At 34.4% G+C, this 13,688-nt stretch overlaps 1 protein-coding gene and 2 long non-coding RNA genes across 4 annotated transcripts; 2 read left to right on the top strand and 1 right to left on the bottom strand.

Moving 5' to 3' along the window:
- Positions 1 to 680, bottom strand: LOC146906941 (uncharacterized). Its single transcript, XR_015019857.1, has 2 exons — positions 436 to 680; positions 1 to 333 (listed from the first exon to the last, which is right to left on the bottom strand). It is a non-coding gene; the product is annotated as an uncharacterized LOC146906941 (long non-coding RNA).
- A 265-nt stretch (positions 681 to 945) lies between these two features.
- Positions 946 to 2,064, top strand: LOC146906940 (uncharacterized). Of its 2 annotated transcripts, none has more exons than XR_015020083.1 (2): positions 946 to 1,589; positions 1,716 to 2,064. It is a non-coding gene; the product is annotated as an uncharacterized LOC146906940 (long non-coding RNA). The 2 variants fall into 2 exon arrangements; XR_015020084.1 differs by having other exon boundaries at positions 1,713 to 2,064.
- Positions 2,065 to 8,986: 6,922 nt separating this feature from the next.
- On the top strand, positions 8,987 to 9,966 carry LOC146906939 (glutathione S-transferase T3-like). Its single transcript, XM_085729000.1, has 2 exons — positions 8,987 to 9,576; positions 9,747 to 9,966. The coding sequence occupies exons 1-2, from the start codon at positions 8,987 to 8,989 to the stop codon at positions 9,964 to 9,966; spliced, it is 810 nt and encodes a 269-aa protein (XP_085585126.1).
- Positions 9,967 to 13,688: the final 3,722 nt, after the last annotated feature.

The following is a 13,688-nucleotide window of genomic DNA, read 5'->3' as shown; positions in this document are numbered from 1 at the left end:
TAAACGTTAATTTCTAATTACTTATTTCATTTGATTACAATCATCTTAAAGTATAAAATTATGGCTATATGGTCCGTAAAAATAAAAAATGGAAAAAAAATACAAATTATCGGGTGCGAACACTATTACGAAATGTCAACTCATGAAACTTTCTAGTAGAATCTTATGGGAACATCCCTCAAATACATGTACACAAGCCTACTGGGGCTCGACTTCGCTTCGAAACCCCTTCAACTAGACGACATATAGGTTTTGTAGAACGTGGTTGTATAGAAAGTGGACACCAATACCCTATACAATCATCATCGTCAGAACATATACGAATAGGACCAGCTGTGATAAAAAAAAAAGTAGAGTAAATTATTTTGGTTAAATGATATGAAATATGATATAGAAAGTAACTAGAAAAACTTGTGTAGGATACAAGATGTGTACCATCAACATCCATTGCAACAACTAAAAGCGAAATAAAGATAATAATAACATAAACAAACGTAAAAAATTTAGTCATACTTTCTTCCCTATTCTTGTAAGAGATAGAATATGGTTTTATTACTTTATGACTTATAAAGCTCATTCTCACCTTAAATATAGTAAATAATTCAAGAGCTTGTGGAGATGTAAAAAAATTTCCTGAATTAATAATCATTATTAAACATCTCTTTAGTACATTAATGAGTTATGTTTGTTTTTTTAACACCCTTAATAACGAGGTCACATAAAGAAACTTATCAATCATAAAAATTCATTATTATTTTATAAAATTTCCGTTATTCAATAACCTTTCATGACAGATAGAGAAAATCACAAAAAAGGAAAGGAAAAAAAGGGATTTCATGTGAACATTGAGCCAAAACTGAGTTATAACTATTGTATATATTTTTGTCAAAAAAAAACTATTGTATATATTGGTGTTGTCCTTTATGTTTATATTATTAATTGGAATCCATCAACTATATAATTAAATATAATGTTTAAGGTGTGTTTGTTTCAAGTTATATTTGTATATTTCCAAGAATAAAATGATAGAAATGTACATTCCAATGTTTGTTATAAGGGGGCGTTTGTTTCAAGTCATATTTGGATATTCTTGGGAATAGGATATCAGGAAATATATATTTTTGTTTGTTTCAAATTTTTAAAATTTTATTCCTGGGAATAGAAGTTTCCTAGGAATGTTGTTTCGTTCCCAATGAAATTGGGAGGAATAAAGTTCTCATGAAGGTGGGAATAAAATCATTAATTACTATTTATAAATATCATTTTATCAGTCATTTTCAGGAATACTTTAAATACTAATCAAACACATTTTCTCAGTAAATCCGAGAATAAAATTCACATCCTTATATTCCCAGGATCATGTTTTGTAAACTTGAAACAAACACCCACTAAGTTTATTAAATTTATTTTCGGGAATAAAACATTCCAATTTCGGAGTTGATGCGACACTCTTCAGTAAGTGTTACGTAGTCCTCCTCAAATTAATCCATTGTGGTTTTTAGTAGTTCTTGCAGAAAGTTGACGCAACACGGACTTTGCTTCGCCATTTCTTCTGCAGGCATGTGAACTTGGTATTTTTCGAGGATCTGGTGAAGCTCCTTGAATTCTTCATCTATTTCTTTCTTTGCCTGATTAATTTATGTCTGACGAGTGTCTTCCCCTACTTTAATAGTGTTGATCTGCTCTTATTTTCTAGTTGGTTTTGATTTCAGCAGCTCTTGCCACTTGAGATCTACTTCCTTTTGAAACTCGAGGTATCCTGGTTCCTTCTCTAGTTTCTCCAGAAAGGATGTTGTCACATTCACCTTCTTGAATAGTGAAATCAAGTGCTCCCATTCCTGTTCCTCAGTTCCTCTCTTGTTGTTATTATTTGTGTGTCTTTGGTTACTTCCATGATTACCTATTTCACACAATAATCACAAGTTTGAGAAAGTTTCCTAACAAAGATAAGGTTGTGCTTAATTTAAAAAATTTAGGTTGGTGTTAACTCCAGTGCGGTTACTTGACTCTATTATTTCCTAAATGCAATGCACACTTGATCTAAATTAATTGTTATAGTTATTATCTATTACTACTACTAATTATGACTCTATTCCTGCAATTACTAGATGTTGATCCTAATCCTAAATGCAAAATTAAATGAACTAACTCTTATTAATAAATGACCTATTATTTAACTAGACTCGATCTAATGTTGAACTCAGGTGGTAACTAGATAGTAATTAAGGAAACATGCGACTTCACAACTTAAATCGGCCTAGTAACTCCATTCTTTATTCACCTTGGTAAGGTGGACACTAATAGGGTTTCCCATTTGTAGAACTACTGAGAGGGAGAGTGTGTTATGTACCTCTAAGATTCATAGATGAGGGAATCTTTAGGAACATTGGGAAGTCATACCTTTGGAAATTTAGGAACGCTAAAGCCTATGTTTCAATTACCTCTAAGCAAAAGACCCCCATGAATCGTCACGTGGATCATCAGGTGCAACCCGATAGACGGAGGGATATAACTACATCTCTGAGAGAGTAAGACCCCACACGTAAGGATCACCGTGTGATTAGCAGGTGCAACTTAACAGGTGATTAGGTTATAACATCCCAACAAACTCATCAGTTACATAGTCTACTTCAAATAATTTAACTTGAATTGACTGTTATTTAATTCCAACAAATAAATAGAGGGGATTCGCAGAATCCTAACCGGCGCTAACATTCTGCAATCAAAACATGTAAACTTTTCTATGTTGTAAACAGATTATATTGCAAAACTCTAAACCATTGTCTCTTATATTTTATTTTTTTTCCCAAATAAATAACGCAAATTGTTTGGTTGAAATGATAATCCCTTCAGATACGATACTTTTTTATCAATTTATTACTTGGTAAACAATTTGGTACACTTGCCTAATTGGACCATCACCAGCTCTAAAGTTTTATTGGCAGGATTTTTGTGATCAAATTTGATGTGTATTGGTTCTTCAACTATATTAGTTTTAGAACTATATTCAGAGTATCTTAAAAAGATACAATTCTGAGCTTTGGCACCAAATTTCTTTAGATAGACTTTGTTGTTCAAGATGTAACATGCACATCCAAATTGGTGAATGTAATATATATATATATATATATATATATATATATATATATATATATATATATATATATATATATGGTCTTCTTTCTTTGAATAGTTTATATGGTGTTTTGTCCAATATAGGTCTGATATATATTCTATTTTGACCATACCATGTTGTGTTTATAGTTTCTGCCTAGAAGTACTTTGCCATATCAGTTTAATTAATCATGGTGTGTGCCATTTCTTGGAAGGATGTATTATTTCTCTTTACAACTTCATTTTGCCATGGGATTCTAGGAGAAGAGAATTCATGGAAAACTACTTTGTTTTCACAAAAAATTCAAATGACTCATTTTCAAATTCACCACCATGATCACTTCTAACTTTCAAGATTTTCAATTCCTTTTCATTTTGTGCTTGGGTGAAAAGTTGCTAAACATATCATAAGCCTCATCCTTAGTTCTGAGGAACTTAACCCAATGGCATATGCTATAGTCATCAACTATAACAAATGCATACTTTTCCCCACTGATAGAGGTTGTACTTTTTTTTTGAAGGAGATAGAGGTTGTACTTACTGGCCCAAACAGATCAATATGAAGTAGTTCCAAGGGTATGGAGGTTGAGATAATTTTCTTTGTTTTGAAAGAAGTTTTAACAATCTTTCCTTTTTGGCATGTTCCGCATATAGCATCTGAGTGATATTTTAAATAAGGTAAGCCTTTGACAAGTTTTAACTTGATAAGTTTATAGATTAACTTTCAAATAGCATTTCCCAAACGTTTATGCCAAAGCCATTTTTCATCACTCGTTGGCAGAAGGAAAACTACCTTTTGATCAGCCAAATCAGTAAAGTTAATCTGATAAACATTGCATTTTTTGTACCCTAATGAAACTATGGACTTGTTAGGGGTTCTCATAATTGTGCACTTGTTATAATCAAACAATACTTCAAAACCACCATCACAAATTTGACTTATGCTAAGTAGGTTATGCTTTAGTCCATCTACTAATCAAACATTATCAATAAAGTTAGAGGAGTTACTAGTAGTTCTCATACCAATTATCTTCCCTTTCTAGTTTCCTCCAAATCCCAAAGTTCCTCCCTCTTTTAGTGTTAGGGTTTTTAACATATGATTTTGTCATGTGATGTGTCGTGAGCAGAAACTATCCAGGTACCATGGTTGCAGCTTAGATTGTGTTGCATCTGAAACATAGAAAGTTTCAGACTTAGGTACCCATATTTTCATCGGTTCTTTGGGGTTAGTTCTGAAAGACTTTTCCTTTTTCATAGCTTTAGGCTTCAAGCTATAATGCTTTGAATCATTCAAAACTTAAGGTTTATATTTTTTTTAGTCTTGAATTCTTCAAAGGCTTAGGCTTTGAACTTTTTAGAACCTAAAACTTCGGAATCATTGGTTTTGACTTGTTCAAAACCATAGCTTTTGAAGGTTCTGGAACAAAGCAGGAATACAAGTCTTGTTCTTTGTTCTCACACACAGCACAAGGGGCTTTCTTTGCTTTCTCAAGAAATCTGAATCCATGAAATTTGAATCCATTTCATCATCTCCAACAGAATTCTCTTCGACAGGAGGAAGGGACAACCTTTCTTTCATTGGTATTTTAACTATTTTGACCACTTTTTGTTTTCCTTTTGGGTCAACTGCATTGTCATCAGAATACGTAGCAACACCTTTTTTAGATCTTTGATACCTTCTCCACTGAGTCCTTGTCATAGGATTTTTCCCTTTGTAATTGTTACTGTAAACATAATTCTTTGACTCATTTGGAGTCTTGGCATCAATAACAGCAACATTTTTTGTGACAGTGATACTAGTACTTCCTTTAACCACATTATTTTTCCCAAATTGAACATTTATATGGGTTGAGTGAACCCACTTCTGAACAGGTGTCTTAGCATGAGACACAAAAGTTTTTCCATGACCATTCTTATTAACATAATTAGTGGTCGAAAAATTACTGATAGAAGGAATGTAACTTTTGGTGAAAGAAAACTTTGGTTTATGATCAGCAGACCATTTTCCTCTTTTCTTTGATTTTGGAATAAAACCATCAAGGCCCTTAGTAGCCTCTTTGTCGAACACAGAACTGCATCTGGGGCATAACATAACCTCATAATTCTTCAATCCACAACGGTTAAGGAAATCAGTAAATTCCTCATCAGCCAAAGGATAAGCCACATTCATCTTCTCAGCAATAGAGACTCTAAAATGACTTCATCAGCATTTTTAGGGCCTTCAATAGCTTCCAACATCTGACATTCAGCAACATCAACTTTTGCTTCGACAGACAGCTTCTCGACAGCATCAATGATGGCATCCACCACATTGCAATCTGCAACTTCAATGTACATTGCATCGACAACTTTCAGAGGACCAACACCCACTTGCATTTAAGGCTTTGACTTGTCTCCAAATTTCTGTCTGCGCTCATTCAGAGCTTTTTGAACCAAATCCCAAAAAAGTACACAATGTGAGGTTTAATGTCCCAGAAAATTATGATACTTACAAAAATCTCTCTTTTTACGTTACTCTAGTGGTGGAACTTTTAAGCCCTTAGGCACTACCACTCGACCATCAGCACTAAGAGATCAAAAATCTCATCACATTTGGTTACATCAAATGTATAGGTTTTAGGAACATATTTCTCATTTTTTGTTTCGACGGGATTCTTCCCATCAGAGGGCCTCAACAATTCGCATGTATAAGGAGGCCCAGGTTTTAACTCAGTAACATTAACCTCACAATCTTTGACATCTTCAAAGGCTATGTCGAATTCCTGGTCACTATCATTGGTTTCCACATAAGCAACCTTTGCTAGGCTGAAGTGACTTGTTGGAGTCCCGAAACTTAAATTGTACTAACCCTCAAGCATCATGAAAAATGTTATTTCTTTGCATTATTATTAATTACCTTTCCTTTTATGCTTTAACATTTGTTTTAGTCTTAGGAAGTCATTTCAAAGCGTTTACGGTGGAAGCTAGTTTACCCTTACATTCAAGAGCACCAAACGTTATGAGACTTGCTACTGAAGGTACTTATAGGATCACCATCTCTTTTCCGAATAGCATAATCGGTGAGATTCAGAGCCAAATATTTTCATATTCATTCTAGGTTGTTTAGATACTTAAATACTTCCAATATATGAGTGTTCCATATGAATTTTATTTTTGCTCGAATTTGCAGCCGTTATTTACGGACGATCGGTAAGATTATAATACACATGAGGCAGTTTTCTTTGGTACCTTGAGCCTTTCTAGCAACCCTTGTTATATTCTTATTATCCTTTGTGAAACCAATTTGAGCCTCCAAATGAAAATTTCTTTTTTGTTACTTAGTGACGAATCATGTCACAGTCCGGAACCTTATGTGTACCCTGTTTGATTTCTCTTGGGAGTTAGATAGGAATTATTTTAACTGAGTATGGTTTGAAGCTAAGTTTGAGGTTACTCTTTGGAATTAGCAACATTTTAAGTTTGGGGTGGGGTACCAGTAGAACTTATTTATCATAAAATAAATGAAAAAAAATGAAGATTGTTATGGGTCTTTATAAAATAAATAGAAAAAAGAAAAAATCAAGAGCCAAAAACATGAAAAAATTTGGTCTCTTAAAAAAAAGTGTTTATGTTCCAGTCATGAAAAGATAAATAGGTCTACTGTAGTACCCATCTTGACTGATTCAAAGAAGGAAAGGTTAGAATCACATCAATGTTTAGTAGGTATTCCTAGGTTAGTGAACTAACTCCAAGTTTCTTTGTTAGCCTACTTTCCCAAATATATCCACCCTTAACCTAAGCCAAGTTATAACACTTAAAATCCTCAAAGTGTGTATATATTTTAACTTTGACTGCCTGTTTAGAATTGTTTCAGATTTACAGAAAGGTACATTCATGTGACGACTGGAGTGGATAAATGTTGTGATCAACCCTACTGACTTTAGGTGATACATATGTGTACCATAGAAAAGAGTGTGGCTGAGAATATAGTACTTTCTCCTAGCCGGGCCCTCTTGAACGTAACATAGTAAGTTAGTTGTTGCTCTGTTGTAGATGTGATGAAAAACGTCCTGAGCACAATTCCCGGAAAGGTATATTTTTCCTGAAAAAAATGCAAAGAATAACTTATGTTTTTTCTTTCATTACTTGAGGTCAAGCAACAGTTTAAGTTTGGGGTTGTGATGACAGGTCATCTTACGTTATTCGTAACATGTTTTTCAGCCTTTTTCAATAGGTTTTACCAGCAAAACAGAGAACTATTAGAGTAATTGCCTATGATTTTAGGACATTTGTAATGTTTTCTATATTTGAGTCTGTAATCATAGTTTTCCCGAAACATAGCAATTTTACGGTGTTCTTGATGTAATTCACGAAGAAATCATGCAAATTAGCAAAGTAAGACATCCGAAGATTTATGTGGTCTTTGGGAAGACAAAGATTTAAGATTCAAGAGGCCTCAGAAGACATTATAGAAGGAGGAATTATGTTCCCAAGTTTCAAGACATCTTACATTGAAGAAAACACCAAAACGGACAAAGAAGACTGACATTTCAGCACTGAATTTACACTGAAGCTCCTAGGCGCTTCGGAAAAGCGCCTAGGCGAATAAAGGTGGTTTAGAAAGCGCCTGGAGCATGCCAGAAAGCGCCTGGCGCATGGCTGCCTAAGGCATAAGCGCCCAGGCGCATGCCAAAAACGCCTGGCGCATGGTGAATTGCGAAAAAAAGTTACTTTTTGTGACTTTTTCGCCCCTGGAAAACCCATACTTTTAGCCCAAGTCAGGCGGAAACTTTCCCTATAAATACCTCATTCGTCATTCATAACTTCTCGTTGAGAACTGGAGCAGTTCAAGAGGAAGGTGATCCTAGGAGCACGGGAGGAGTTTTATCTTCTCTTATCTTTTTTAGGGCATGTTTTTATCTTTTTGTATCTTGTCTTTAGTTACCATGTGTAACTAAGTAGTTATAGGTTATAGTTCTAAGATGAACTCCTATTTCTTTTGTTGGATAATTATTTAATTATATGTCGTTTATTTAGTTATATATTGTTCACTATTTAGTTTTATTAGTCTAGATTTATTTATGTAGTAGACGCACCCCTATATTAGATATTTAGGGCATCTCCAGTGTTGGTACCTTATGAGTTCCTATTTCCTTAAGTTTCGTGCCTTAGTTTAGTTTGCCATTGGAGTGTGATGACATGGCATATCAAGTTGCTTAAAAATAAGGGATGTAACTTCAAGAAGGCACCCTCATATCAGGGAACTTAACAATAAAAAGCCTTATTTTATTGCAAATTTGAACTGAATTAGATAGGGAAAAAATTCAGAATCAATTATAAAAAATTAACCAGAAAAATGCATTATCTCCAAAAAACATAAAAAAAAAAAAAAAATCAATCAAGTACAATAAAAATTGAATCTTTATTAATTGATGGATTGCTTGTGAGATCAATTTTTACGAGAAAGAAGGTAATATAACTGAGATTTTAGAAGGAAGAATGAATGGTTTGGGGAGTTGGTAGGTTAATTAATTTGTATTTATTTCATAGAAATAGACTGAGTGGATGGATTGAATTTTTTTACCAACGGTTAGAAATTGGTACAAGGTTGATTAAAAAAAAAGATGAAATTGGTACATGGTAATTAATTGTATTGAAAGCCATAAGACCAACGGATAGTTTTTTACCACAAGACCCGGTAGTTTTTCACTTGTGTATAAATATGAATCAAATAATACTCAAACTAACATCATTTTATGCAATGGATCCCTCCCAATATAATCACCAATCTTACCTCAATCTTTTGCAAAACCAACAACCACACATTCTTGGTGACACTTCTCAAAATCCCCAATATTATTTTTATCCACCACCATCAACAACAAATTCCAATATGTGGCATAGACCTCCAATAGGTTCTAGCAGTGGTGTGGAGTCTAGTAATTATGTGCCACAATTCTCCACTCAAATTGGTCGAGAACCACAACTTTCCACTTCAATTGATCTTGAACATATTACGCTCGATGAAGGACCAAGTTCTAAGAAGGCGAAAAAACAAATTCGTGCAAGTTTTTCTATGGAAGAAGACACACTTTTACTTCAAACATGGCTCAACATTTCGAAGGATCCAGTTGTGGGAGTTGACCAAAAAGCTGAAGGTTTTTGGTTAAGAATCAAAGACAACTACAACACCTACCGCAATCAACTTCCAAAGAGGGAATTGGGTCAACTAACATCTCGATATCACCAATTGAATACACGTGTTAGTAAGTTTGTGAGCTGCTACAAAGCAGCAGTTAATCAAAACAAAAGTCGTCGCTCTGAAGATGATATAATGACTGAGGCACATAAGGTTTATACACAAGATACGGGAAAAAAATTCCTTCTTGTTCATGCATGGCGAATATTGAAAAATGAACCAAAATGGAAGGGAGAAGCAATCGAAAACTCTTCAAAAAGAACAAAGGTTTCTACTAGTGGGGGGTATTCAACATCATATCCAGGGACACCGGTTGATTGTTTAGATTATGACCAATCATCATAAGTGGTCCGCCCAATGGGACAAAAGGCAGCAAAAAGGAATATCAAAGGAAAAGCAGTTGCAACGTCTTACAATGATGTCGATTTAACTGTCATGGAAAAGGTTGTAACAGGAAAAAAAATGCCATCATGTTAAGGGTGGCTGAGGCAAGGGAAAAGGAAGCCAATGCAAGGGAATTGGAGGCGAAGGCAAAGGAAGCAGAAGCCAAGGCAAGGGAAGAAGAGACTGAGGCAAGGTGGTATGATATCCTACTGAAGGATATGTCTACTATGAATGAAACACAACTTAAAGATCATGAGTATTATTGTAATCATATTAGGAAGAAGTTATGAATGATATAATCAAGGGCAAGTGTTAATCTATTTTATAAGCAAAATTAACTGAGCATTAACGGTGTTAAGAGGGAAGGGAAGTGTTAATCTATTTTATAAAAACTTAAGGGAGGTCAGTGTAAGGTTTAAAAATAGAGGGGGTGTCAGTGTCATTTTAATAAACCACAGGTGAGGTGACTGTAATTTGCCCTATAATCAAATATTGTAACTAAAAATAGCTGTCAGTAAGGTTAATTTAATGTTAATAATCCTATTGTATGTAATTCTAATTCTAATGTTAGTAATTATGATGTTAGCCGTTAGTAATTCTAATGTTATCAATTTTAATTTAATGCTATTGTATGTAACTTTAATGTCAGTATTAGAAATTCTAATGTTAGTAATTTAATGTCAGTATTCTAATGTTATTATTAATGTCAGTAAAAAAACTAGCCGTTAAAAAACTATCTTTTCACATTCTATCATTTTCTCTCATCTCTTACAACTATCTTGTTTTCATATATCATCCACATAATGGATCCAAACACTAACCCAGATTGAATATGGGATGAAATGATAGATGAATTCTTTGAGGACAACCCTGCAGAAGAAGTGATACGATTAATACGTGAAAGTCAACAAGCGGAAAACAACACTAGGCGTGTACAAAGAAGAAGGGTGATAAATCGGAGTCGTGAAGAAGGACATACTCGTTTATTTAACGACTACTTTCCTGAAAATCCTGTTTACCCAGAAGATCAATTTCGACGACGATTTCGAATAAGAAAGAATGTTTTTCTTCGAATTGTAGAATCCCTTGGAAATCATTACGACTACTTTCAGATAAGGTTTGATGCAGTTCATAGAGCAGGCCTTTCACCACTCTAGAAGTGCACTGCCGCTCTTCGTCTATTAGCATATGGAGTGCCTGCTGATAATGTCGATGACTACATTCGAATTGGCGAAAGCACTACAGTGGAGTGTTTAGAGAGGTTTGTAACAGGAGTGTACACAATTTTTGGGCCCCAGTACCTGAGAAGGCCTAACAATGAAGACACTGAACGCCTGCTAAAAATAGGGGAGGCACGTGATTTTCCTAGTATGTTAGGTTCCATTGATTGTATGCATTGGGAATGGAAAAATTGTCCAGTGGCTTGGAAAGGAAAATTTTGTCAAGGAGATCATGGGAAACCAACGATCATGCTTGAGGCAGTTGCATCATATGACTTGTGGATTTGGTATGCTTTTTTTGGTACTCCGGGTTCAAACAAAGACATTAATGTTTTAAATATGTCCAACGTGTTTTTCAACATTTTAGAAGGAGAAGCACCCAATGTACAATACACAGTGAATACTACCACTTATAATATGGGGTATTATCTAGCTGATGGTATTTATCCTGAATAGGCTACATTTGTCAAAACCATCCCAATGCTCCAAGGAGAAAAGAGACAATTATTTGCCAAACGACAAGAATCGGTAAGAAAAGATGTGTAACGAGCATTTGGATTGCTTCAATCTCGATTCGCAATTGTATGCAGTCCATCACGTTCTTGGCACATGAATACAACGAAACATATCATGTATGCATGCATCATAATGCATAACATGATTTTTGAAGACGAACGTGACACATATGATGGTAACTTTGATTACGATCATGTCGATAATGGCATTTCATCAGCTGAAGTATCTAATGGTCCTCATCCTGACTTTTTAGAAACATACATGCAAAGGAGAGCACATATTCAAGAAAAACAAATTCATCGTCAACTTCAAGCCGATTTGGTGGAGCATATTTGGGAACGTTTCGGACGCGAGAACGACACTAATTTATTTATATATTTCTCATTGTTTGTTTTCTTTATGTATTTCTCGTCATTATGTATTTCTCATTTATATGTATTGCTCGTCGTTTCTTTTTTTGTTATAAAAATTAATTAATTCAATTCTTTTTTATGTACGTATCATTTATTTAATTCTTTTATTTTAAATATTTATGATTTTTTTTACCTATTAATAAAGTAAATGAATTAAAATTTAAATTGAATCAAAATTAAGTGAAGATAAAAAGAAAATATAAATTTGTGGGGTCAAGTATGAGTTGCTTATTGCAGTTACCATTGGAGTAGAACTCGTTGAGATTGCTTAAATGCAATGTGGCAATTTGGGCCCACAAAAAGTAACTCAAACAACCAAGATTAGTTCTCCCCTTCGAGATGCTCTTAGGTTGTGACAAGGCCTAACATAGTTACTACTATATGGATGCTTATATCTTGATATTTATGTCCTTATATAAATAATTATCTGTCTAGGAAGTAATTAGTTAATAGCTAACGAAAGATACCGAAAGCGAGTTGACCCTAGTAGTAAGTGCTTAGGAGGTGGCATTACTAATACTGAGTAAAATTTGCTAAACCTAGGAGGTAACTAGATAGAGGTTAAGGAAACAAGTGGTTGCATGAAGGAAATAACTTGAACCTAATAGAACCATTCTCCTCGACCCTTGGTAAGGTAGACGCTGATAGGGCTGCCCGTTTGTAGAACTACCGAGAGGGAGAGTGTGCATTGAGAAACCTAAGATTCATGGATGTGCTAACCTAATGGAACTTTGGCACTTCATAGCCTTAGGAAAAACTGGAAGGCCAATTAAAGTTCATGCTTCAATTACCTTTGAATTAACAAGACCCCACACGTAAATATCATCGTCGGACCAGCAGGTGCAGTTAGCCATCAGAGGGATAAACCTATAATCAACTGGGAGAATAAGGCCCCGCACGTAAGGATCATCTTGCAATCAGCAAGTGCAACTTGACGACCGACTAGGTTAGAAATGTCCCACGGCCTCATCACTTAGATATTTCACTTAGAATAACTAGATTCAACATGTATGCTAATTAAATATCCTACAAATAAATATAGGGTATTTGAAGAATCCTCTAACCGTTGTTACTTTTCTGGAACCAAAAACATGTAACTTGCTATGTTGCAAACAGATAAAAAATTGCAAATCTCTTAACCATTATCTCTTTATTTTATCGTCAACTTAAAATAAGTAATGTGAGTTGTTTGGACGAAACAACAATCCCTATGGATACAATACTTGCTTATCACTTTATTACTTAGTAAATGATTTGTTACACTTGCTTAATCCGACCATCAACCTTATATTGATTTAAAATCTGACTATGTAGTGTCATCAGTCTTGACAAGCTGTAACAGACCTTAAAAATCTGATATGGTCGTTAAATTCAAATTTGCTCTGATGCACTTTATATTGATTTAAAATGAATTTAATTAACTAAGATAGAACTTAGGGGGAGCTTACAAACCTTACCTTAGGGATTGTCTGACTCAGGGGGAGCTTACAAACCTCAGACTTTGAAGTCAACCTGTTAATTATATTGACAACAGTTGTTTCAAATACTTATGTTTGTCATCATCAAAAAGGGGGAGATTATTGGAACAAAATTTGTTTGTACAATTCCTCTAAGTTTTTTATGATAACAATGTATTAATGAACAATTGGATATGCTAATATATGTTCAATTGTGAAGGACCATAAATTAACTTTTAACAATGGTTGAACATGTATAAGAGCAACAGAAGCACAAGAGAATCTCAAAGACTATGAAAGAAGATCTGAAGAAAGGTCAACCAGAAGTCAATGCCTTGGATCAGAAGAAACGATGCCACTCATAATTTGAAGTTTTTCATCAGACTCTAAAGACCTCCAGACTATT

Source organism: Medicago sativa, chromosome 7 (assembly GCF_051527215.1).
Source record: "Medicago sativa cultivar Bolivia chromosome 7, Bolivia_mono, whole genome shotgun sequence".
Classification (NCBI taxonomy): Eukaryota; Viridiplantae; Streptophyta; class Magnoliopsida; order Fabales; family Fabaceae; genus Medicago; species Medicago sativa.
This window is presented reverse-complemented; position numbering and strand designations above follow the sequence as displayed.